Below are 26,782 nucleotides of genomic sequence, written 5' to 3'. Positions count from 1 at the left end.
TTTAGAGACAGGGTTTCTCTGTGTAGCCCTGGCTGTCCTGGAACTCACTCTGTAGACCAGGTTGGCCTCGAACTCAGAAATTCACCTGCCTCTGCCTCCCAAGTGCTGGGATTAAAGGCGTGCGCCACCACGCCCAGCTAAGTCTCTGCTATCTTAACCTACCCTCCTTGTTACTCATTTTCTAGAAGCCCTAAGAGTTGAACGGATGGCTTCCTTGTCCTGCTCAGAGTGTGACCAAGCAGGATAATGTCCCTCTGTGGAAGGAATGGACACTGGAGTATTCAAGGTGGCAGGACATGGTGTCAGCCCTGACCTCAGTTACGGGGAGTACTCTCAGAAGGCTCAAAGGAGCCACGTGTGGTAGTGTACACCTGCCATCCCAGCACTTGGGAGTGAGGAAGGGGGACCAAGAGTTCAAGAGGTCACCCCAGTACATAATAGTTTGAGGCCAGCCTGAAGTATATGGGACCCTGTCTAAAAGGGAACTGGAGGTGGGGAATAATTCTTGTGTGCATACTCTTTCAACTTTGCTAAAAGTTTGAAATCATTATAAAGAAAAAAGTATTTGTCCTAGGAACCCAGTGGAGTGGAAGATGTGGGGGTAAATTCTTTGGGGGTTTCTTTCTGGGCTCTTTGGTGATCCCTGTGGTAAACACTCGGATCCCCACTGGTTTCCAGGTGTGCTTTGCTCTGTCCTCTCCATCACCAGCTTCCTTGCTGGATTTTCAAATGATTTCCATTTCAAAGACACATTTTCAACTTCTTTAATTGAATACTCCAAAAAACAAACAAACAAAGGAACAAACAAACAAAGCAACCCAGACCAAAAAGCTCCAGTCCTGCTTTTCTTCAGACTTATAGAGAGACCTAGGCAAAGGAACCACATTACCTGTCGGGCAAGCTCCTGCTTGAAGTCTACTATGTTGCCATGGCCTGAGCTATAAAACTGCACTCCAAGTCTCCCTTTGACCTCTGGTGTTCACCTAACAAGCCTGTGTGCCGGCTTGCCAGTTCTGGCTACTCTGCAGTGGCTGGAACCCAGTGCTTTGGGACTAGTTCTAATCGCACATTCTGTCCCATTTACAATCACATTTGCATTCAGACATGTCAGACTCCTTGTCCCATATTTTGCTTTAGAAAACATAGTCACTGCAGCTCTATCTGTGTCTAAATCTTCCTGGACGAGAATCAGCTGCATATGTCCTGCTTCTATGCCTGCTTCTGTGCCTGCTTCTGTGTTAACTAGAAATTGGCCTTGAGCCTAATACTTATGGGCTTCTCAGCCCCTTGGTGTTACAACTGCTCCAAGCATATCAGGACAATCTCTTTACAAATTACCTCTGTTAATGAGGTTCTGATCCTGCCAGGTGTTTGACTGTCAGTTGCACAAGTAGTTCCCACAGGGTGTCATTGGGAACAAGGTGACCCTTTCCTCTCCTGCCCACCCAACCCTGTTCCGTGGGAATCTGTCCTTCCCAGAACACGCATGTGACTTGGTGACTCTGACATGATTCAACCCTTTTCTTCCTGCTTCCTGTCTCAAGAATGCTCTCACTTGGCTAGTTAAAATGCCAAGATGTGCAGCTTAACTTTAGCAAAAGACTTTCCCACACAATGCTAATCGGTTTATGAGACAAGTTTATTCCACATTTGCATCTAGAACATCTTACAACGTTTCAGAAAGGTGGGAAGGGCAAACTCCTTAGAACAAACAGATTCTTTCATTTTTCTTTTGAAGAGGCCCTGTGTGACCGAGGGAAGTCTTGCGCTTGCTCTGTAGCTGAGGAGCACCTTGAACCCCTGCCCTCCTGATTTACCTCCAGAGCACTGGGATCGCATGTATGCCATCCTGTGTGGTTTATGTGGTGTGTCTTGTGGGAAGGTATTTACAGATAGTTCCTGGGGTAGGAAACAGACTTTAATTAAACGCCCAAGGTTGTGCTGGCGTGTGCTGGGGGCCAGGAGGTTGTCTTCTTTTTCCTGCTTTTGTGATCTGCCCCAGATTTTCTTCTTTTATGGGCCCCTGGCTCACAATCATTAACAGCAATTCCTAAATCAAGAATCTCTGGGGTGGGGGGGACTGAAACCCTGAAAATCAAGGGTTTCCTCTCTGTAATTAAGCTGACCTGAATTGAGGCTTTTTATCTAAGTGCAGAAATAATAACATTGGCTTCCCAGGCATTTCTAACCTCCAAAGGGTAGGGCAGGGGCTATGACATTGCTTACCCTCCTCCCTTGGTTTTTTTTTTTTTTTTTGGCCTGTGCTCCAGCTGCCCTGACTTGACCCTTGCTTAATAATTCTGTAATTTTTTTTTTTTATATTTAAAGGTACCTTATACCACATGTGATGGTAAATGTTAGTTGTCTTGATAGAATCTAAAATTACCTGGGAGATCAGCCTCTGGGCATGTCTGTGTGGTATTGATCATATTGGTATGGGTTGTGTGTGGGAGATTCCCTAGCAGTGTATCCTAGGCTGCTTATCAGACATCCTGCATTTAAGATATTTACCTTACAATTCATAACAGTAGCAAAATTACAGTTATGAAGTGGCAAAGAAATAGTTTTATGGTTGGTGTCTGCAGCATTAGGAACCATTAGGTTGGGGACCACTGGACTGGACTGTGATGCTATCATGCTGGTGGTGACAGTGCCCTAGGAAGCAAATCTGAAGAGCTAAGAGTCACAAGCCTGACTATGGACACCTTCATCTGTCAGCCTGAAAGTAAAAATAATACTGTAGTCATAAAGTTTACCTATCTGGGGCTTAAGCAGCAGATCAAAGAGACCTTTACCGATACTGTGGGGCTGGAGTTGGATTTGACACGTGATTCCTGGAAAACGTGAATATAAAGAGCAGAAGCCCAGCAACGACGACAATAATAGTAATAAAGGAGAAATAGAGGCAACTGTAGAGGAGATGCAGAATGTAAGAGTGTGAACCTCTAGAAAAGGATATGAATCTTGTTTTTCTTCACCGACCTTTCACCCTTGAGCAATTATTCAGCCTTTGAACTTTAAAATGAGACATAGGACAAGCTCTAAGTAAAGCTAGTACCCGTCTAAGCTCAGCCTCTGTGGTTCTCTGTTCCATGTCCCTGCCTTCTGCAAGGGCAGCAGCCTTGGCTGACTTCCCCTTTTTGTGCCTGAAAGTGGATCTCTCAGCCCTAGCCTTATATAACCTTTTCATTCAAAACCAAGCGGCAGTAATTGGAATCCTTTTGTTATTTATTTTAATTTCTTCAAAGAGGCTGTGGCATGTGTTCAAGCTGGTATGCACTCTGCCTGTGTCAGGACAGCCTTCCTAGGCTAGAAGAGGGGTCTCTTTGAAAGATGTGCATGCAAAAGGGGCAAGGTGGGTGTTTCCAGCACCTGGAGGTTTTTCAAGTTTTACATCTGTCCTCCCATTCCTCCTTTCCCAGTGTGCGCCTGTTTTCCTGAATTGTCTCCTGATATGAGAATTCACTCACTCTTCTCTAACTGGACTTCTTACTTCCCACATTGTTGTTTAAATTCATTTATTAGAGTGGCATTTTTTTGTTCCCCTAAGTAATTAGCTATTTGTCCCAACATGACTTTTTGAATGGCTCATACACTACTTAGAAATGTGAATACTAATTCTGTTGACAACAACAGCATTCTCCGAATGAGTCAGAGTCTGTAAGTGTATTACATGGTTATTTCAGCTCAATAATGGTGTTAGCAACAAATTGTAGCTAAGCAATACCATACTTGGAATTTATACCCAGACCACCTTCTCTAAATCTCCTATTTTAAGCACATATTATTCCTATGAATATTCTGGATCTATACTTTTTCTTAAACATTTAGGAAAATGATTGACAGAATTGGAGCTTCAATGTAGGGCAGGCTTCGAAGCTGATGCATTTCAGGCTGTGTCCCCTTGGTCCTCTAAGCCCCGCTTGCCTCCCCGTGTGTTTCCCCCTCAGTGGACAAGGAAGCTAGCTGCAGCAATTCTAGCCCCATATAAATGCACAAAGTGCCCATCGTGAAAGAAAGAGGGTTGTCACCCTCCAGAAACCCCAGAAGGGAAAAGAACTGAGACATACCAACAGCTTCCCTTGTCTCATTGGTCCAAGCTGCCCATTCCTGTAGTGGTCCTGAGTAAAATGAATGGAGCTGCAACAGTGCTAGGCTTCTTCGCTTACACTGTCCATCTGTAGTGAGGTTTGAGCACAGCTGTCGGGTGTTGAAAGTTATCATTCCATTGCTGTTAAGAGACACCATGACCAGCATGACACTTCTCAAAGGGAGCATTTAACTGGGAGCTTGCTTACAGCATCAGATGTTAGCCCTCTAGCATCAGACAGCATCAGATGTTAGCCCTCTAGCATCAGCATGGGGAGCAGGCAGGCATGGTACTGGAGAAGTAGCTGATGCATCCTGATCCTCAGGCAAACAGGCAGGGGGTGGGGATGTGGGGAAATAAGACTGGCCTGGGATTTTGAAAGCCCAATCCATATGACACAACTACTCTAACAAGGCCACACCTCCTAATCCTTCCAAGCATTTTACCAACTGGGGACCAAGTATGCAAATATATGAGCCTTTGGGGGGGGGGGTGAGCAGAGTCTCATTCAAACTACCACACCTCCAAATACTTAATTTCTATCCTTGCAAAAATGTAATTCCATAGGATAACTTAGAGAATCATGAGAAACTGGGGTCTCAGTGAGTAAAAAGACCCCTCAGGATTGGCAGCCTCCTCCTGGTCAGGGCCTGCTCTGTCTAAGGCCAAAGTAGATCCTTATTAACAAACTTCTTTAATCTATCATTTAGGGAAAATGACTCAGCCTCTGATTGCTTCCTACTCTGCAAGCAAGTTTGCTCTGGATGGGTTCTTTTCCACCATTAGAAAAGAGTACCTCGTAACCAAAGTCAACGTGTCCATCACTCTCTGTGTCCTCGGCCTCATAGACACAGGTAGGAAAAGACCCTGGAGTAGGTGACCCCTGTCAGCCTTACCACATGAGAAACAGGGTCCTGTCTCACTGATGCGACAACGCATTAGAGACCAGAGCTGGAAGTGTCCGCCCTGTAACTCAGTGAGCCACTTCCTTCACTGGTGGAGTCTAGTCAATCTCGATCCTCTGTCCCTTCCATTCTCAGGGTATATTGAGCTCTGAGATCCTTAAGCCCACGTGAACTCCCCCTGACCACTGCTATTCTATAAATGATACCCAACACCTGCGTATTTTTCTTACTGAACTCAACAGTGATGAGAAGTTGATTGCATGGGCTCCTCAATGTGATACACTGAGAAGGGAGAACATCTAACTTACATTCCTTAGAAACAGTGATCGGTGCTCTTCGAAGAATCAAAGCCATGAGAAACAAGAAAAGAACCTTCACAGACTAATAAATTAATAGGAGAGATTAGTACTGAGTGTGCTCTTGGACAATATCCAAGGGATGCTGGTAAACAAACAAGCAAACAAACAAAAACAGCCAGTGACATGGTGCTGCATCTGTGGTGCCTATTTCTGGCATTGCACGGGGTTATGCATGATGATGTGATTCATGAAAGGTGAGGGGTGAAAGGGGCCAGTGAGGGCAGCATTTACACATTTGTCTAAAACACATCTCTAGGACTGTGAGAAACTTTTGTTTAAGGAGAAGCTGAGGGTCTGGAGCTGTGGCTCAGCTGGTAGATTGCTCATCTAGTACTCATGTGGCCCTGGTTTCAATTCCTGGCACCACATTAACTATGTAAGAGAGAACACACCTGTAATCCCAGCACTCAGGAAGTAGACACAGAAAGATCAGAAGTTCAGAGTCATTCTCAAATATATATTGAGTTCGAGGCCAGCCTGAGATACATGAGACCTTGTTAAAAGAAGAGGCAGCGTAATTACCGGCAGCCCCTTCTCAGTGGCAGTGGTCAGGGCTGAGAGAGACCTGGTTCTACTTTGCCTTCTATAAAGCAGTGGATCATTGTCAAAACACATTCTCATTTGCCACCTACAATTTAAATCAGCTATTTAGTCCTCATTCTGCACCCCCATGATAACGTGTCACCCTAACCAAAACACCCAGAGAACATTTGGACCCCTAAGCTGTCACCTCCACTGCCCCACAGATTCCCATCCAGGGAGGCAGACCTCTGCCAGCCAATCTTCCTTTGTCAACACTGGACATACCCAATTGTCTAAGGGTCCTCAGAGGGACTGTGAAACTCAAACATGAGTACACTGTGCCTGACACATACAAGTCTGTGAGTCTCTATCATGAGAGCTTTTCTAACCCTGGATTAACTCACTTTTTCCTGTGGCCTACAGAAACAGCTTTGAAGGAGGTCTCTGGGATAATTAATGCCCAAGCTTCTCCCAAAGAGGATTGTGCCCTGGAGATCATCAAAGGCACAGCTCTACGCAAAGATGAGGTGTACTATGACAGATCGTCTTTGACTCCAATCTTGCTTGGGAACCCAGGAAGGAAGATCATGGAATTCTTTTCATTACGGTATTATAATAAGGACATATTTGTAAGCAACTAGGAACTCCTGAGGCCTGGTGAGGGGTCTTGGAACTGTCCTGCCTGATACTTCTGTGAGCCCTACCCACAAAAGCATCTTTCCAGAGATATACAAATTTTGGGATACACCTCATCATGAGAAATTCTTGCAACACTTGCACAGTGAAAATGTAATTGTAATAAATGTCACAAACCACTTTGGAGCCTGCAGTTGTGAACTTGATTGTAACTATGGATATAAACACATAGTGGTTGTATCAGCTTTACCTCACACTGAATGAAAAAATGATGCCTAATGTAACATTAAGTATAATAAAGGTAATATCAACTTTGTAAATGCAAAACTAGTAACTATGAATTGAGTTTATTCAACATGCTTCCTTTAAATCTAAACAAATGAAAATGTCTCACATTCATTTCCTGAGTTGTGAACTGGACATTTTATGAGTTAGAGAAATGGTGTCATCCTTCTTTTGGCAAACACCCTGTTTTCACTGTCTTGGTGTATTTCAGATGTTCCTCACACATCCACATGTTACTTGTTTGGGCATGAACCACTGAGGCAACTCAGGAAGTTGAAGTACTTGGAAATACAAGTCACAGACTTAGCCTGCTCTATACCGCTTAACATAACAGCTCCCAGAGTTCACTGGGCACCTGTGCATGGCATGAGTATGCTCAAGTGAGTAGCTGAACTATGGAGAGGAAGGACTGTAGTTCAAATCCTGTCATTCATTTGACAAAAATTCACCAAATACTTGCTGAGCATCATGTGACTACAGTGCAGTGGGAAACAAACACCAGCCATATGACCATTCCACAAGTAAGAGATGGCACCTCTCGGTGGATAATTTCTGTGGCATTTAATAAAATGGGCCAATGGGCCATGGGGTTGGCTCACTGGGTAAAAGTGCTTACTATTTCTACCATATAAGCACCACAACCTTAGCCTAATACCCTGAAACCACAATAGAAAGAGGAAAATTCAAAAGTTGTTCTAAGGCCAGGTGGTGTTGGCAAACCTCTTTAATCCCAGCACTTGGAAAACAGAGGCAAGTAGAGCTATGAGTTCAAGGACAGCCTGGTCTACAGATCAAGTTTTAGGGCAACTAGGGGCTATGATATGTGTGTGTGTGTGTGTGTGTGTGTGTGTGTGTGTGTGTGCAGGGGTGTAGCTTACAAAAGCATAAGCTAGAAGTGCAGAAGTCCAAACAACTGCAGTGTCTGCAGTCAGTTCCCTCCTTCCTCTCCCTGTCACCCCTGGATGGTGCTTCCCATTTGTGGAAGAGACAAAGGAATAGACTGTTGTAGGACATTCAAGTCAGCCTCCCTGGGCGCTGCGCAGGGTGTTGAATGACGTAACATGCTGGGGGGAGTGAGAGGACGTGCACACTCAGCAAAAATCCAACTCTCCCAAACATGGGCCTTCCCTGGTAAAGGAAGCTTGGGGTAAATTCCATTGTCCTACCTCCAAATCCCAATGCCTAAGCAGAATAATATTTCAGAGCATATCAAAAGTCAGGTGTGGCTGCCATCTGAACATGGGGACGTGAGGATGGTGAGTTGGAAGAAAGCTTCAGTAAGAACTTGTGCCAGACTAAAAAGAAGATGAGGAGGAAGAAGAGGAGGAGGGGGGTAGGTGGGGAGGAAGATGAGGAGGAAGAAGAGGGGCAGGTGGGGAGGGGGAGGAGAAACCGAGTAAACCTGCCAGCCCCAATAAGAGGGAGATGAGAGGATGTATATAGCTGGTCTCTTCTTAGAAGGAGGCCTTGTCTGTGCAAGTCAGCAGGAAGGTTCCAACTGCATCTATGCACTGTAGTAAGGTCTGCGTCCTGATTAGATCATGTACTAATCCACAAGCACAAAATGCCTACGGCAGCACACTATGTTCTCACGTGTGTACAATGTTTAATTATAGTCACCCCCTGATCTCCTTCCTCTTCCTAACTACCCCTTTATGATGCCTTCATATCTCTCTCTCTCTCTCTCTCTCTCTCTCTCTCTCTCTCTCTCTCTCTCTCTCGTGAATCAATGAGTTTCATCAGACTTGCCTACAGAATCCTGAGGAAGCTATTATTTACAGGAGCTTGTGCACCTTACTGGTTATCCCTCTTCAAATGCCCCACTTATATATATATATATATATAAAAAAAAAATGTTCCTCCCTCCCTTATCAGCCTTTAGGAATGGCGGAGCCTCATAAACCCTTCCTCCCTCGATGGCTGCATGCTATCAGACCTGGTCTCAGGCATACCTTGTATGTATAGGAAATGGCAGATGCTATGAATTCAAGAGTACCGTGGCCGTGTCACACTGAAAGACAGCATCTTACAGCATCTCAGGCCTTTCTCTGGCTCTTACCATCTTTTTGCCCTTTCTTCTCTGATATTCTCTGGGCACCAGGGGAGTAACACAAACTCTTGTGTCAGTGTTTTGACAAGTTACAAGTCTTTGCAGCAACAGCACAGATCTGTGAGGATAAACATAGTTATTTAGAAGACAATTCAACAGGTGCATCATATCCACTTAGCAAAGCAGCAGCTGTCAATTCCTCACTAGGACCTGTGACCTCCTTAGCCACGAGCCTTTGACAAGTTTACACAACCAGACATGAATTCCCGCCTGTGGTGTGGGCTCCAAATCCCATCAGAAAGAGATTGCTTACCCAATAACAGAATTGACACCGTTGCACCAATCAGACCAAGCTACTAGTACTCATGGAGAGATGAAGATGCCCCTTCATGGGGAGGAGACAAGGTTCAGAGATTCCTTTTCTTAAGGATGGAGACAAGGCTGGGCTGAGACAGAATCTGCTTGGAGGTCAGTGAAAACTCTTTTCTTTTCATTTATTTATTTATTTATTTATTTATTTATTTATTTATTTATTTATTGAGACAGGGTTTCTCTGTGTAACCCTGGCTGTCCTGGAACTCACTCTGTAGAGCAGGCTGGCCTCAAACTCAAGAGATCTGCCTTCTGCCTGTCTCTGCCTCCCAAGTGCTGGGATTAAAGGCATGCACCACCACTGCCCGGCTACTCTTTTCTTATAAAAGCAATTTCTAGGTGTACTTATTTTATGTACATAGGTATTTTATCTACATATACTACGTACGTGTAGTGCCCTCAGAGGCCGGAAGAGGGTATCAGATTCCCTGAAATCAAAGTGACAAATGGTTATGAGCTATTGTGTGTGTGCTGGAAATCAAACCCAGACCCTCTGCCAAAACAGTAAGTACTCTTCAGTTCTCTGAAACCTTTTATTATTTATTTTACTTTATGTTACTTTATGTGTATGAGTATTTTGCCTACATGTATGTAGTAGAAAATATTAAAAATCCTGGCCCAGGGTTTCTTCCCCACCTTTAACCATTTATGTTCCTGGATGAAAGACACACACGGTCTTTACATTTTTAAATATGCCTTAGGCAGTTGTGACGGTTTGTATATGCTTAACCCAGGGAGTGACACTGTTTAAAGGTGTGGCCTTGTTGGAGTAGGTGTGGCCTTGTTGGAGTAGGTATAACACTGTGGGCATGGGCTTAATACCCTCATCCTAGCTGTCTGGAATTCTGCTAGCAGCCTTCAGATGAAGATGGAGAACTCTCAGATTCTCCTGCACCATGCCTGCCTGGATGCTGTCATGCTCCCACCTTGATGATAATGGACTGAACCTCTGAACCTGTAAGCCAGCCCAATTAAACGTTGTCCTTACAAGAGATACCTTGGTCATGATGTCTGTTCACAGCAGGAAAACCCTAACTAAGACAGCAACACTAGAGCTGGGCAGCTACCTACTCTCCATGCTGTTAGAATCTATTTTCCTATCCACAACACCGACTTAATACTTACTATTTACTACATTTCTTCTGGGCTGCTCTTAGCTCCAATTAGTGAGTCAACAGGGCCATGTTCTCTGTATTCCTATCCCATGACAGCTTTCTCTCTCTCTCCCACCTGAAAGTTCTTCTTCTTCCATAGCAGCTCCTTCTTCTCTCTCCTTTCCTCGTGGTTCCTCTCTCTAAGACTGGGAAAACTCAACCCCACGTATGTATGTTTCTTCTGCCCAGCTATTAGCTGTCAGCATCTTTATTCACCAATAAGAATTAACTTGGAGACAGGGTCCCAGAGGCTATGCACAGACTCCAGGTCCTTGGGACTGCACTTAAGATTACAGTAGACCGTAAAAGACAAAACCCCAACACATGTATGTATGCATGTGCACCACATGCATGCCTAGTGCCTGCAGAGGTCAGAAGAGAGCATCAGATCCCCTGTAATTGGAGTTACAGATGGTTATAAGCTGCTATATGTGCTGGGAATCTAATGCAGATCCTCTTCAAGTAACAAGTAGGGCTGGAGAGATGGCTCAGAGTTTAAGAGCACTGATTGTTCTTCCAGATGTCCTGAGTTCAATTCCCAGCAACCAAAGGGTGGCTCACAACCATCTGTAATGGGATCCCATGCCCTTTTCTAGTGTGTCTGAAGACAGCTACAGTATATAGACAGACAAACAGACAGAGAGTAACAATTTCCTTAACCACTGAGAATCACTGCCCATCTCTTCAGCCCCTGGCTTTATTTTGTTGTGTTTGTTTTGTGGTTTGTTTGAAGCAGAGTCTTGTTATATCTGTCATCCAAGCTGGCCTCTAACTCACCAACCTTTCACCTTTGTCTTCTGAGCCCTAGAAGCTGTGCTGCCCCACACCTGACAGAAGAAATCTTTCTTAATGAGGCTTTTCCCCAGAATGTAGAAGGAAGGACTCAAAAAGTAGGTCTGAGAGCCGGGCGTGGTGGTGCACGCCTTTAATCCCAGCACTCGGGAGGCAGAGGCAGGCGGATTTCTGAGTTTGAGGCCAGCCTGGTCTACAAAGTGAGTTCCGTGACAGCCAGGGCTACACAGAGAAACCCTGTCTCGAAAAAGCCAAAAAAAAAAAAAAAAAAAAAAAAAAAAAAAAAAAAAAAAAAAAAAAAAAGTAGGTCTGAGAATGAAGCCATCCACACCCCACAGCTTGCCATATTCATTAGCATGCCACTAAAACTCCACCATCTTTATCAGCATGTTTTTTTCTCATAGCAGGATACTCTTGTCCAGAAAGATCAATGTTGCAAAGCCCATTTTCAAGTGCTCAAATTTTCAGTGGGAATCACCAAAGGACTGTCACTCCTGAAGATCTGGAACCTTCAGCATAGGTGTAGATACCTCCCTATAAATTATTGTTCAGGGAAACCCCAAACAGCACAGCCTATTCCCATTTCTTATGCTGCCCCCCAGAACTGTATCAGAAGGGAAGATTCTGTTGCTGTAGATACTACATTCTTGTGTACTAGGCATAGAAAAATCAAGCCACAAATGATCTAGAAACTTCCTCCCTGCTGGCTAGTTTTCATAGTCCCAGAAGGTGCTGTGTACAGAGCTGTGGAGAGAAAACCATCAATGGTCCTGTCCGGCTTTGGATCCTGCAAGCTACAACACTGACCTGCCAGGCAAGATGTGCCCACCAGTGTAGTGTAGTACTATTGTGAAGGTAACCAACCAGTTTCTGATCAGATTTAAAGCGTGGTCCACAGGAGGAAATTCATGCCCAGTAATTGTAAAGCTGGTCCAAAGCCCATGGCTGGGGAGCTCATAGGCCTAGCAAGGAACCTACTACTGTGGTTTTCTTAAATAAACACATTGTCAAACCTCCTTCTAAGTACTTATAGCCATTGATTAGTGCTGGTCTCAGCCTTAGTAAGAGAAGCTTCTCTGGAGCAGGTAATATGTAAAGCAAAGACTCATAACTAGTCAGTGATAGAAATAAGTAACTGATAAATGCTTAGCCTTAAATGGGGCACTTCTATCTCCTCCAAGGCTCAGGGAACACAATGAAAAAAGGAACAGACAGTGTAAGAGCCAGATGATGGGAAAGAGGACTATGAAACGCCATTTTCTGGGCATGACATGGCTACTGCCCTCATTGACAATGCGGCGGCAGCAGCTGTCTGCCTGGGGCCTGCACAGGTTCTGGGCCCATCAACATTCAGACATCATATGGGATGGGTCATAGGGGAACAGTTGGCTGCTGATGGTTGCTGAGTGAAGGACAGGTCATTGTCTTAAGTGGTATAGCTTACTTCTGAGTATACCGTGCTCCAGTCCAGAGCTCCACACCCATGCCATGCCCATGTGGGCAACCTTGATTAAACTCAGTGGCTCACAAAAATCGTAAAAGGATATGAAAGCAGGAGGGAGGCCTGTTAGGAGGGGTGGGACTGTCAGAGAGCTGGAAGAGAGATGAGACGGGGTTAGGGTATAATCAAAATGCAGTGTGTGTGTGTGTGTGTGTGTGTGTGTGTGTGTGTACATATACATGCATGAAATTGTCAAAGAGTAAAGTTAATTAATGACCCAAAACTTTTGGCTGCCCTGTGCTCACCAATCCCAATCTGCTGCATTGTGATCCTATCCAGTCATCACAGAGCCTCAGGACCAAAGCTGGCCTTAAATTCTCTCAGGGCATGCTCTCCTTGCCTGTGCAAGCAACTCATCAGCTATGTTTGATGGCTACTCACTTAGGGAACAGGCAGCCCATAGGCCATTCCGAGGAGGTGGTAGAGTGTGTAGCTTTCTTCTTCTTCTTCTTCTTCTTCTTCTTCTTCTTCTTCTTCTTCTTCTTCTTCTTCTTCTTCTTCTTCTTCTTCTTCTTCTTCTTCTCCTTCTNTCTTCTTCTTCTTCTTCTTCTTCTTCTTCTTCTTCTTCTTCTTCTTCTTCTTCTTCTTCTTCTTCTTCTTCTTCTTCTCCTTCTCCTTCTCCTTCTCCTTCTCCCTCTCCTTCTCCTTCTCCTTCTCCTTCTCCTTCTCCTTCTCCTTCTCCTTCTCCTTCTCCTTCTCCTTCTCCTTCTTCCCTTCCCCTTCCCCTTCCCCTCCTCCTCCTCCTCCTTCTTCTTCTTGTCCTTCTCCTCCTCCTCTTCCTCTTCCGCCTCCTCTCCCTCCTCCTCCTCTTCCTTCTTTTCCTCCTTCTCCTCCTCCTCCTCTTCCTTCTCCTCCTTCTCTTCCTCCTCCTCTTCCTTATCCTCCTCCTCCTCTTCTTCCTCTTCCTCCTTCTCCTCCTCCTCCTCTTCTTCCTCTTCCTCCTTCTCCTTTTCCTTCTTGAGACAGGTTCTCTGGACCATGATAGCCTCAAACAAGCTATATATCTAAAGATGACACTGAGTTTCTGATCCTCCTGCCTCCACCACCATGTCTTGTGTGTGTGGTGCTGAGGATCTGAACCATGGCCTCCTGCATGTCAGACAAGCTTCTACCACCTGAACTATATAACCCACCACCTGAGAAGTCCTCTAAAAGTCTTCACTCGGTTCTTAATATGCTTCCCAGCCCTTTAGCTATCAGTCCCATCTCTCTGTATGGGTGTGACAGCTTCATCAGTACCAGCCCACAAAAGCCCCGTCACAGGACAGGTGCTGCTTGAAGGAACTTGTCCTTGCTAGTTTGTGTTACCACAGGGACTTGTATGTGAGGATGCCAGCTTGCACTTCCCTTGTCACACATGAAACCCCGATGTTTATCACTCACCTCTCACCTATATTGGTGCAAAAGCTCAGCCTCACTTTGTGGGCTCTGAAAGTAATTTGTTTCCCAATGAAAATATCAGCAAGCAATGTGGCATCTTATTATTATTTCGGAGAAAAGGAAAGGTGAGTCTCAAACTGGATGCTTGAAAGAGACATAGGCCCTCGTGGGCCACGGTGCTCCCTTCTGATCCCATCTCTCAGAGTCCAGTCCCCCTGTTCTTCCCTCATTTATCATACACAGTTAGTGATGACTATGCCTTGAGGCTGGCCATATCTTTTAACAAAAAGTTTCTTTGAACAAAGGAATTATGTTAACTATTAAGAAAATAAAAGCTTCACTAAAGGTAACACTTGCTTTGAATAAGAGACCTTTGTGCTGTGGAGTTTGAAGAGGAGCTAAGAGGTTAACAGGCCCTCAGAGGCCTTTCCACAATGCTGGCCCTTGATTGAGGCTGCTTCCTTCTCATTGGTTCTCATCTCCCAGGATCAGCTGACCAGCTGCAAGCATTCCTAAATTTGAGTTTTCATGGATGTGACACAGCACAGAACAAAAAATAACCCCCCAGAAACTGGATATGGTAGCACATGTTGGTAATCCTAGCACTTGGGTGGGGGGAAAGAGGATCAGGAGTTCGAGGCACTGCAGCTACATAAGGAGTTCAAGGCCAGCTCGGCTATGGTGAGACCTGGTCTCAAAACAAAAGAGGAGGAGGAGAAGGAAGAGGGAGGAAGAGGGGAGGAGGAGGAGGGGGAGGAAGAGGAGGAGGAGGAGGAGGAAGAGGAAGAGGAAGAGGAGGAGGAAGAGGAGGAGGAGGAGAAGAGAAGAGGAGGAGCTCAAGGAGGAGGAGCTGAAAGAGAGCAGGCACTAGAGGAGGAAGAGAGGAGATGGAGGAGTTAGAGAAGGAGGAGGGGGAGCTAGAGGAGGAGGAGGAGCTGGAGGAAGAGGAGAAGGAAGGAACCCCTCAGAGTGGGAGAGGCTGTTCTGACTGACACACAGCTTCAGAAGTTCAGACCCACAGCACCTGGCCCTTGATGTGGGACTGTGGTGACATGGAGCAATATGCCACGAGCATGTTAGAGTGAAGCTGCTCACCCACTGTGAAGGCACACATAAAAGAGGCCAGGGACAAGAGGTGCTCTTCGGTCCAGGCATGAGCATCATCTCAACATTGGTCTGTCAAGGCCAGAGGGTCAAGAGTTCAAGGTCATCCTTGACTATATAGCAAGTTCAGTTTGGGCTACATACGACGCTGTCCCATGTACACAGAATGACTTGCTTCCTCCAACAAGGCCCCATCTACTCAAGATTCCAACACTTCCCAAAAAAAGCATGAGCAGCTGAGGACAGGCTGTCAACACGAGCCTTTAGGGGCATTTCATACTCAACTCATAACAAGCTGAGACTTATTTCATAATAGCCACAGGCACAGGGAGACACAGCCAGAGCAGGACACAGTTCTTAGGATGCTAACACGTTCGACACACACCAGCTGTCGGCACATGCTGGGGGCCGTGCTGGGTCTCAGCCTGGCTCCCTCTTCTGAGTAAATAGTAGGCATCAAAGACCTTACGAATGGGTAGAAAGGGAGCCTGAGGGTGTGATTCACGACTTCCCACCTGCTTCTCACAAACAGCTACTCCCTAGGACAGTGAGCGCTCACCTAACCACCAACCTTTCCCTAGAGCTTCTGGGCCACTGTTCTCCTCGGCTTGACTGCTCTAGGCCACCATCTCAGACCCGCCCCAGCACAGCTGCTACACTTCGAATATGTTCCCCAAAGCCCATGTATTAAAACCGCCTCAAGTATGGGGTGGTTGTGCTCCTTCCTGTAATTCCCAGCACTCGGGAGTGGAAGAAAGGAGGGACCGGTAGCTCAAGGGTGGCCCAGGGGTAACTGTTGAGTGAGACCTGTAAGGACATGAGGACATCAGAAAGTCTGTGCCTTTGTAAATGGGTGTTGCCTTTAGCTAAGTCTGGGGTTCATAGCAGAACCCCACATTCCCGTGCATCCCAACCCCAAGCCTTCCCTTATATCAAGGGCCTCACACACTATCAGCACATCCGTCAGGGAGACAATTCACACTTGGACTCACTCTCTTGCTATACGTTCTGTGGGTCTCGTGTGTCCACCACCACACCACCATGTGGGGGGTAGCTTCACCCACCCCAAATCTCCGTGCCCCACCCAGGCATGCCTTGCACACACACAACCTCATCTTTTTAACTTTGGAGATATTTTTCAAAAAGGCCTTCTGAGTAAGTCACAGAAGTTGGCAAAGAAATGTGTATAAACTTTGCTACAGCTAGAGCAAAGTATAATAAAAAGATGAATATTACTACAGTGATAAAAGATTAGACTATAAAGTCTATTTCTCTATGTCTAACAGAACAAAGGTTTTTTTTTTTTTATGTTGATCTATTTTTTTTTTTTTTTTTTTTTTTTTTTAGGTTTTTCAAGGCAGGGTTTCTCTGTGTAGCCCTGGCTGTCCTGGAACTCACTTTATAGACCAGGCTGGCCTCGAACTCAGAAATCCGCCTGCCTCTGCCTCCCAAGTGCTGGGATTAAAGGCATGCGCTGTTGATCTACTTTTAAGAAGAGTTTTGGTGGGTGACTATTACTTTATAGTGAGACATGACCTAGGTTATTGACATAGATGTTTAGGTAAAACACAAGGTAAAGTTTACATAAAATTTACCGAAGTCTGACAGCCCTAAGCTTATGCTGTTGGCCATGTTGTTATCTTAAAAACCCTTTAGATCAGGGCTGGAGAGACAACTCAGCTGTTAGGAGCGCTGACCCATGTTGAGGCATCCCTTCCCCCTGAGGGTCCAGCCACACTAAGGTACAGCATAGACTAGAGTTTATTCAGGGCATGGGGAGGGGAGTCAAGAGGGTAGAAGTGGCAGAGAAAGGCAGAGAGAGAGAGACAGACAAACAGACAGACAGACAGACAGACAGACAGAGACAGAGAGACGAGACAGAGAGAGAAGTACAGGTCGGCCATGAGCAATGGGGAGGGGGGAAGGGAATGGGGAGAGGGGTAAAGGGACAAGAGGACAGAGAGGGAGGAAGAAGGCAAGAACAAGAAAGCAAGAGAGTGAGGAGGGGGCAAGCAGCCTCTTCTATAGTGAGTTAAGCATACCTGGCTGTTGCCAGGTAACTGTGGGGCAGAGCTTAGACAAAATGTTAACACTGACTGCTCATCCAAAGGTCCTGAGTTCAATTCCTACAACCACATGGAGGCTCATAACCATCTATAATGGGATCTGATGCTCTCTTCAGATGTGACCCTTTAGGTCATGAAAACAACTATTTTCTTGTAGTTGCTGAAGATTCATCAAGAATTTTCCTCACGGTTATTGAAAGTCTTTTGTTATCTAGTTTTGGTTTCTCATGGAAACATCTGCAATCAGATTCATAAAAATATGCCAATAAATTACTCTTTAAATATAGTTTTCTGGTAATACCAGATTTATTTTATAAACATATTGATTTTTCTTTGAACATCTTTGATAAAAATCAGTATTGCTATAGAAAAAAATGTTTTTTGGTTCAAAATTATCCCCCCCAACCCCAGTAACCATTTTATTAATTCTTATCATGCGCGCAGTCCTTCTCATCTCCCCATTCCCTCATATCTGTCTCTTGCCCTTGTAACTCCCCCCAAATGAAGCGCACGCACACACATACACACACACACACACACACACTCACACTCACACCATAGAAAACATCTCATTGCAGAAGCTGTAATGTCACTGTATGTCTCACAGTATATTCCTCTGCCCACACATCTTCACTTGTAAATGTTCATTGCAAGGAGACATTGGTCTGGTTAGAGATCTCTGGCTTCTGTCACACCAGCAATATTGGATCCTCGCCCGGACTCCTCCTGGTTATCCTGTTGTTGCCCTGTGGCATGGTGCTCCCGCAGCTTTGGAACAGCAGGACTGACCCTTTCACATGTCCCAACCATTCACAGATGACAACTATTTTGGAGTGGCCCAACTCAGAGTCCTGGATCTGGGCCTGGGTGGCTGCTGAGCTGGCCAGCCTGCCAGCTCTCCCTTATCTGCACCACCAGCACAATCTCTCCAGCACTGCTCCTGCTAGGTCACCCAATGCTCATCCTACTCTCTTGTTCTTCTGATCTTGTGCCCTCAGGGCCAGCTCATCCACACCTGAATCCAGAGCCAGCTCTGCTGCTCTGCCCGGTTAAGGTGAGGGACTCACTCTCCACAGTGCTGCAGCCTGCGAGGGGCTGGGCCACCTCTCCCAGTCACACCCTCAGGGCTGGCTCACCTGTGCCTTCCCCATCGGGCCTGCTCCACTGTGTTGCCCAGACAAGGTGCTGGGCCAGCTCTCCCAAGTGATGCAGATGGTGAGGGACAGGGCCAGCTCACTTGCTCTCATGACCCCGGGGACAGCTCTTCTGGCTGCCACAGGTGGGAGGTCACCACCCCACATCCAGACACTTCATGGCAGAAAAGCGGTGAGGTCAGCTTTCCCATGTGCTCACCCTCGGGGCTGGCTCACCTGTGCCCCACCATCAGGGTCAGCTCTGCTCTCCTGGCCAGATCATTTGCATAGTCTGCTCTCCCAAATGCTGTCTACAGTGAGAGAAGAATCCGACTCTTCAGAGTAGCCAGTGAGGAGCAGGAACAGTTATGCACAGTCCCCAGACATCCACGTGATCCCCAGTGGCTGCCCCAACCAAGATGCACCCATGTTCTTTAGTGGTAACGACATGGACCCCTGACGCTGGCTATGCTGGCTATGCTGACTGCGTCGCCACGGATGGAGACACAGCTCTTAGTGGCAGCTGATGCTGGGACATCACCATGGTCCCAGGTAGCAGGGCTGTCCACACACAGCAGGCTATTCCTCTCCACCCTCGAGTCTCCAGTTCCATCACTCTTCATAATGCTCAAGGTGTTCCACCCCTCTTTCTCTTCCATCTGAGTACCACATACTCACACACTGTGGGGGCTCCTGCTGCAGGCTGGCAGGCCCCTGAGCGACATCTTCTGTCCATACTGCATGGCACGGTAACAGGCGGGTGTCTTCTGCCCACATATGCCTTGCACTGGAGGGCAGGCCTGTGTGTGGCATGGTGGTCTGCAGGTCTCTCTCTGACTTCTTCCTCCCACAGTGCTGTGTGGTGGTAGTAGGACTCTGTGTGTCTATGGCCTGCTAAAGACGTGGAGCAAAAGGCAGATGTGGATGTCTTTCCCTGCCTGCACTGAGCGGCATGGTGGAACTCGGGTCTCTGCCCATCTTCCTCCTTCCACGCCGCACTTCCTAGATTTGACTTGACTTGATTTGATTCGCTTTTTATGAGTCCTAAGCATAAAACAGCTTTGCCACCAAGCCAGGAGTCAAGCTAGGAGGGACAAAGAACTGCCATCTGCTCTGCCCTGTTTGGTAGAAGAACACCACTACCAGCAAGGTTTCTTCTCTTTGCCCGTTGCCAGGGGATGGGTATCAAAATTATTTTTATTTTGCATTTTCCTTTTTAATCTTTGCATCTGTTTTGTTTTTTTTTTTTTTTAAATCCGCTAAAGTGGAATTTCTGACAAAATCACGGCTGCCTTAGCATTCAAGGGCTGAGCAGAGAAGCACTCTTCCTGAACTCTAGTGTGATCTAGTGTGGCTAAGAGGATTTGGTGCTGACTCCATCAATCATACAACCTCACCCACCCACTTTACCACCCAGGACAGGCGCAACAGAGGAACAACAGACCCTCACGACAGGACAGAGGACAGAAATATTTCCACAGAAAAGTCTGTGTCAAAAGTAAGGACCGTGAAAAACACAAGAATCAAAATGGAATCATTTGTGTCAACTTGAAAAACAAACAACAAAAGGCAAACAAACTGAGGAGAAACATGGGCTTGCACAGATCACCACAAACGTGTACAAAATGTGATTCCACATGGGCCTCTGCCTAGCAATTCGGGTTAGCCCCAGACCGACACAGGTGGAAGCCAAGGGGCACAGCCCTCAGTCATGCAAGCGTGAGCAAGCCTAAGAGCTATGACACCTCAAAGCTCTTGGGATCCCTGCTAGGGACACGAGGGAGGCAGACTCACAGAAGAAACACACACCGGTACTTAGTATAGACTCTGCCTGTGCAGGAGCCTCTACCAGGAAAGTCAGCTCCAACCGCATATCTGACCAGTGAGTGTACAATGTGCACAGGGGCTACCTGGGTAGAGAAGTAAGGGAGGCTGAGGGCAAACATGACAAGATTGGTCTGGTTTGGCTGGCTTCCCAAGATCATCCTCTGTGCCTGGAGGATGGTTTATCCCCAGTACAGGTGATCTGCCCTTTGCACAGAAACTGTAATGTTTAAAGAAAAGGCCTGGGACCAGGAAAGCATACAGTGACTCCACAGAAACTAAGAGTCAAAATAAACTCTCTGAGAGAGAGGGCAGGGGGGGGGGAAACACCAAGGTCAGGGGCTTCTCCAACACCACTCCCCAAGCTGGTTTCAAAGTGTGTTAACTCAAAGAGTCGGGTGCAGATGCCATATGTCTACGTGCTTTTGTGGGCAAAGGGTGTTATGGGCAGGCACTGTTACATCTGGCTTAGGCAGTACTGGGTATTGATCTCTTGAATGCTAGACAAACATTTGGCCAATTAAACCTTATCCTCAGTCAATATACAAATGGATTCTTTTTTTTTTTTTTTCTCTTTTTTCCCTTAGATATTTTCTTCATTTACATTTAAAATGCTATCCTGAAAATCCTCTATACCCTCCCCCCCCCCACGCTCCCCAACCCACCCACTCCCGCTTCCTGGCCCTGGCATTCCCCTGTACTGGGGCATATGATCTTTGCAAGACCAAGGGCCTCTCCTCCCATTGATGGCCGACTAGGCCATCCTCTGCTACATAATGCAACTAGAGACACAGCTCTGGGGGTTACTGGTTAGTTCATATTGTTGTTCCTCCTATAGGGTTGCAGACCCCTTCAGCTCCTTGGGTACTTTCTTTAGTTCCTTCAAATGGATTCTTAAACTGAGGGTATGCCAAAAAGTCCTACAACTACCCACACTGTGTTACAAACAACAGAGCAAACAGTAGTATTCCTGGGTCTCTGCTAGGTGACTGACTAGCATATTTCAAGGCTCACTTGCTTGGATAGACTTGTAGGGAACAAGAATGAATCCCAAGAGTGCCACCACACCCAAAGCACAAGGCCTTAACTACCTGGTCTATCATCGGCCTTCTGCTTGCAGACAGGGGCAGCAGCACCACCCAGTGGCTGTACACAGGTAGGCAGCATCATAGCATATAGACCCTTCCGGAAAGGCTCTACTCCAAGACCATCACTATTCCAGCCAGAGCCCGTGAAGAGATCATGGTCTGGGGGCCACAACCAGACAGGAGAGGAAGCGTCAATTCCAATACCTTAATCTTCCCTGCTCCAGCTACCCAGGAGATTGGCTTGGACCTTTGAGAACTGGTCCTAATCAATAGCAACCTTTGGTGTCACTATCAGAAAGGCACTAGGCCTGGCAAAGAGATGAGGGAGAGAATAGAGACAAGTTCTCTGCTGGGAGAAGAAGATGACTTCTATCCCAAGCCAACCTTGGGGACAACTGGACCTAGGGTATCTGTAGGCACATCCCAGGCCGCCTGCTCTGCTCTGACCCTCTAAGAACATGGACTTGTGTTCCTCTGTCAGCAGCCCTGTCTTAGTTAGGATTTTATTGCTGTGAAGAGGCACCATGACCAAGGTAGCTCTTAACTTACCGTTTCAGAGGTTCAGTCCATTATCAAATTGATGGGAAGCATAGCATCATCCAGGCAGATTAGGGGCTGGAGAAGGAGCTGAGAGTTCTACATCTTGATCTGAAGGCAGCCAGGAAGAGACTCCTTTTCCACACTGCATGGAGCTTGAGCATTAAGAGATGACCTCAAAGCCTACTTACACAGTGACACACTTCCTCCAACAAGGCCATACCTCCTAAAAGTGCCACTTCCCATGGGCTAAGCACATTTAAACCACCACATTCCCCTACCCCATCTCCTCTGGTCAAAGTGTTCACCACTCCCACTGACTACCCAACAGTTGTTTGTGTATCTTTCTATGACGATTCCCAAGCTTTGCCTCATATGACTCCTGCACATACTTCATTAGGATAAGCTTGGAATATAGAAATCTAGACACTAAGACACTAGAAATCTCTTTTCCCTATACAATCATATGGCACACATCTTTTAAAAATCTTAGCTAGCTGGGCAGTGGTGGCACACACCTTTAATCTCAGCACTTGGGAGGCAGAGGCAAGCGGATTTCTGAGTTCAAGGCCAGTCTGGTCTACTGAGTGAGTTTCAGGACAGCCAGGGCTATACAGAGAAACCCTGTCTTGAAAAACAAACAAACAAACAAACAAACAAACATCTTAGCTAGGGAGCAGGGGAGTGGCTCAGATGGTAGAGTACAAAGCCCTGGTTCCATCTTCCACAACACATACTCAATTCCTTGGTGATATAGTGAGTTTGATGCTGGCCTGGGCCACATGAGACCCTGTCTAAAAACAAAAACAAACAAACAAACAAAACAGGAAAAGCAGTTGAGTTGTTTTAGATGAACTTTTAAAAGTACATTTTATCTTTTGTCATCATCTTATGGAATGAGAGGCTGTATACTTATGAATCTTTCAGTTAACTGCTTTAAAATTCTCTTTTTACCTGTTATGGATATCTTACAACATTGTATCAAGTAAATAGGAACCAAGCACACACACACACACACACACACACACACACACACACACACACACACCTATCTATCATCTATTACCTGTGTGTGTGTCATAATGAGACACATTTCTTTATAAAGTAGCTAAAAATTAATTTTTAAAAAGTACATCAGACAAAATGCACTAGTTTCCTAGGGTAGCTCCTCCCTTGTCACAGAGTTAGAGATCTGAAGGAGGGTGCCTCTCACTATGACTGTTAAGTCACAACCAACAGTCCCAACTGCAGGTGTCACTATAGTGATGGTATGTTTGACTGCTGTTTGATTTTTTGGTTGGTTGGTTGGTTGGTTGATTAGTTAAGTTAGTAGTTAGTTGGTTGGTTGGTTAGTTAGTTAATTGGTTGGTTGGTTAGTTTTTTGAGACATGGTTTCATGAAAAGCAAGCTGGCCTTGAATTCCCTATGTAGCTAAGGATGACCTTGAAATATGATCCTTCTTCATCTACCTCCTGTATTCTTGGATCATAGGCCATGTGGCGAACTCAGCTCATGTGGTGTCATAGACTGAAACCAGGACATCATGCATGTTGGACAAGCACTATTCACCGGTGATTTCCCTCCATCCCATACTGAGTGTACTGGTATCAATTTAGTAACACCCTAAGGTAGTCAGGCAGTAGGATTTTAGGGCCAAACACCTACGATCTCTGTAAAATAGGGTCTCCCCAGACCTGGGGCTAAGCCCACCCTGCTCCAGAACTACACCCCAATTCATGTCAACATTATTGATATGACCATTTAGCAGTGGAGGAATCTAAGCAGCAGAGAGACTGAATACTTTTCTAACTCTGAATGAGCCTTCATGGTAAAGCTAGTTCAGCTTCAAGCTGAAATAGTCCAACTTCCCAGTTCCCCTTCAATCTATGCTCCAAGACATAGATTGGAATATGTGGAAGACAGCCTTGGGGAGCAAGTGCAGAGGTGCTCTGTAAAGGAATCCTTCTACACTGAGGACAATCATCTCAGATCTGAATTCTTGTTCCATTAGAATGTTAAAGTTCATGTTCACTTTAACAGTATGAATTAAGATTTGTTTGTGCTTGATTTGCCAGTGGTTAATAATTACCAGGAATTGATGTTAGGACACATGATATTTTTCCAATAATAAATCATTAAACAGCCCTAACAGTGAAAGCACTGACAACGTGAAACGTATTTATAACTTAGTACCAAATTTAAACAAAAAATGCCACAATGGTGGGTAAAAACCCATGTGTAAAAACAAAAGATGGGTGACTGTTGACAGAAACTAAAAAAAAAAAAACAAAGGCAGGAAACTTACTGTGTCGGGCAGTGGGATTGATTTTAAAATTCTTTTAGGGCCAAATGTGGTGGTGTACACCTACATTGCTTGGCAGAACCAGAAGTTTAGTTTAAGACCACCTTGAGCTGCATGAGATCATCAGAAGAAATGTTTTAATGGTGCTATGTTATACTTTCTTATAAAACTGAAGAAAGGGCAATTCTGAGTTCTTCCCAGCCAGTTTTCAGTGTGTCTACCCTCTCCCATAGGCTGACAGTCGGATCAGAACAACTCCCCTGCATTGATACCTGTGACAGATCATGCCAAATAAGAACAGATTTGAAAGGTGTATTTCAAAAAGTAGAACAGGCTCTGGGGAAGGAGGGACTCCCTCTGGAGTGGTCACCATTTGTGACATAATTAGGATAGTTTAACCAGGGCTGGACCTATCAGATAAATAGTGACCACACTACAAAATAACTACCTTACTTTAGAGCCCGGGTCTCTAGAATCAGACAGCACATAAGGAGTCACCTCTGTTGAGTCCTTGGGACTCTGAGCTGAAGCCATCCGTGAGGGTTCTGACCTCAAAAGTCATAGGAGTTTTAAATGGTTCTTACAAGGCAAACAGTGGAAGCACTTCGTATTTTTATAAAGGATGATTTGCTAACTTGGTAATTTATATAAATATGTCCTTAAGTAAACAATGTCATTACCTTAGTCTCCAAGTGCTGCTTGTTAGTTCACACTACCTAGAAGAAGAGGTGGGAGCTTAGGCTGGACTCTGAAAAGGTGGGACACTTCCCAGTGTAGAAAACAGCCCTTCAGGATAAGGGGAAATCTTAACTCGTGTGCTTTTCTTCCTGGTCACAGAGGAGGGAAGAAAGACACTGGGATGCTCTGAAAACTGACAGCAGTGTGTCATGTGTTGGCTGGAAGGCCTCCTTTGTCAGTCTACCTTAACTTCACTTTTCTGTCAGTTACTACATATGTGTATACCCATCCATCCATGTTAAACCCCTCCCCAGGCCTGAGGATATATCCTGAAGAATGATAAAATTAAAGCTTAGTGTGCCTCCTCTTATCAGCTTAGGACAAAAAGTAACTTGCCCTTTGCAATGCTGGATCCTAAGGACAGATCCTGATGTAGGTACGCTATGCATGCCCAGCCTTTGGGTCTTTGCCACTGTTGAGCTAAACAGCAGAGAGAGATGAGTTAGTTATGCTGATTCGGGACAAGCACTGTGTCAGGGACACACATGCTACAGTAAACCACAAGGCAATTGGAGGTGCGGCAAGCAAAGTCTTTAAAAGCAAAATGGGGATTAGATGAGATCTCTTAAATTATCCCAGTGGCAAAGGTCAGTGACAAGGGTGGCAGCTGTCCAAGATTAAACAGGGCAGATGTCCTTTCAGAAGCTGTGAGGTGTGTGTGTGTGTGTGTGTGTGTGTGTGTGTGTGTGTGTGTGTGTATGTGGTTGCAGTGAGCTTTGTACAAGGTTGTGGCTCTGGCTATGATGAATTTTTTTCATGTAGGGTATATGGGTTGGCCTCAGACTCCCTATGTAGCAGAGAATGATCTTGAACCCCTAATCTTCCTGCCTCCACATCCAGAGCTCTGAGATTATATGTATACACCACCATGCTCAGTTTATGTGGTACTACAGATGAAACTCAGCCTCATGCATGTTGGGTGGATAGTAAATAGTTCTCGATAACAGGCAGTCACCTCTCAGAATCTATACAACAAACACAGATCTTGCCTTCAGTAAACACTTCTTATACAGAAAACTGAGATTTTTAATGTCTAAATGACACTCCACCAACAAGACCCCACAGAGGGCTGAGTACCTGCTCTGCCACAGATGTGAACTGCAACTAGCTCCATGTAGCATAGCAGGCAACCTTGTAAATGTAGGGGATGAAGACCATTGCCTCCCTCCCAATGAATGGATGTTGGACCACCTCTGAGATGTGTGGACATCTGATTAAATAGTGACCAGCAAAATCCTTGAAAGACCAAAGAGCAAAGTCTTCGAGAGACTAACAACAGTCTGCCTACCCCAGACCTCCTGACAGATTCAAGGTTTGTCAGTCATCTTTCCCTTGCCTTAACAAACTCCCAAGAAAATCAGTTATAAAGAGAGAAGTTTGGAAGGTTCAGTCCATGACCAGTTACCTCAGACGTTTCCAGGCCTGTGATGAGGTGAACAGCACAGCAGAACTTCGTGACAGGGCAAAAGCTCACCTCATGACTAGAAAGTAAAAAGTGGAGAGAAGAGCCTAGATGGACTCTCCCCTCTGAGGATACGCTACCAACAGTCTAACTGCCTCCCACTAAGCCCATTCCCAAGATTCCAGCACCTTCCAGCAGTGCTGGGGTGAGGAGCTAGGCTCTGATCTGTGGAACTTTGGGGGATCCAAACCACAGCAGGTACTACAGACACCACTAGTATACTAATAAAAGTACCTGGAGCTTTATTCTAGAATAAATTACTTGGGCTGATGTCCCGCGCTAGTTGTCTCGCCCGCAAGAAACGACGCGGCACACAAACAGGATCCTTCTGTAGCAGGCTTTAATGCTCTTGAGAGGGAGAGCATAAGCTTCACAATGCGGAGACGCTGAGAACAAAGACTGCCTCCCTTATATAGGAGGTTTACTCCGCCTCGGACATGGCAGCCCTTGATAGGCCAAATTCGGGTCGCTCGAGGTGGCGT

General features: G+C 45.8%; 1 protein-coding gene across 1 annotated transcript in view; it reads left to right on the top strand.

Annotated features, from left to right (window-relative positions):
- The window catches only part of Hsd11b1 (hydroxysteroid 11-beta dehydrogenase 1), a 21,029-nt gene extending 14,190 nt beyond the window's left edge, over positions 1–6,839 (top strand). Inside the window, exons 5-6 of the mRNA XM_029539382.1 lie at positions 4,801–4,944; positions 6,300–6,839. Of these exons, the coding sequence (XP_029395242.1) occupies positions 4,801–4,944; positions 6,300–6,517 (362 nt within the window). The 3' untranslated portion in view covers positions 6,518–6,839. The remainder of the gene's footprint in view (positions 1–4,800; positions 4,945–6,299) is intronic.
- Positions 6,840–26,782: the final 19,943 nt, after the last annotated feature.

Source organism: Mus pahari, chromosome 5 (assembly GCF_900095145.1).
Source record: "Mus pahari chromosome 5, PAHARI_EIJ_v1.1, whole genome shotgun sequence".
Classification (NCBI taxonomy): Eukaryota; Metazoa; Chordata; class Mammalia; order Rodentia; family Muridae; genus Mus; species Mus pahari.
Note: the sequence above shows the minus strand (reverse complement) of the source record. Positions and strands in the feature narration are given on the sequence as shown.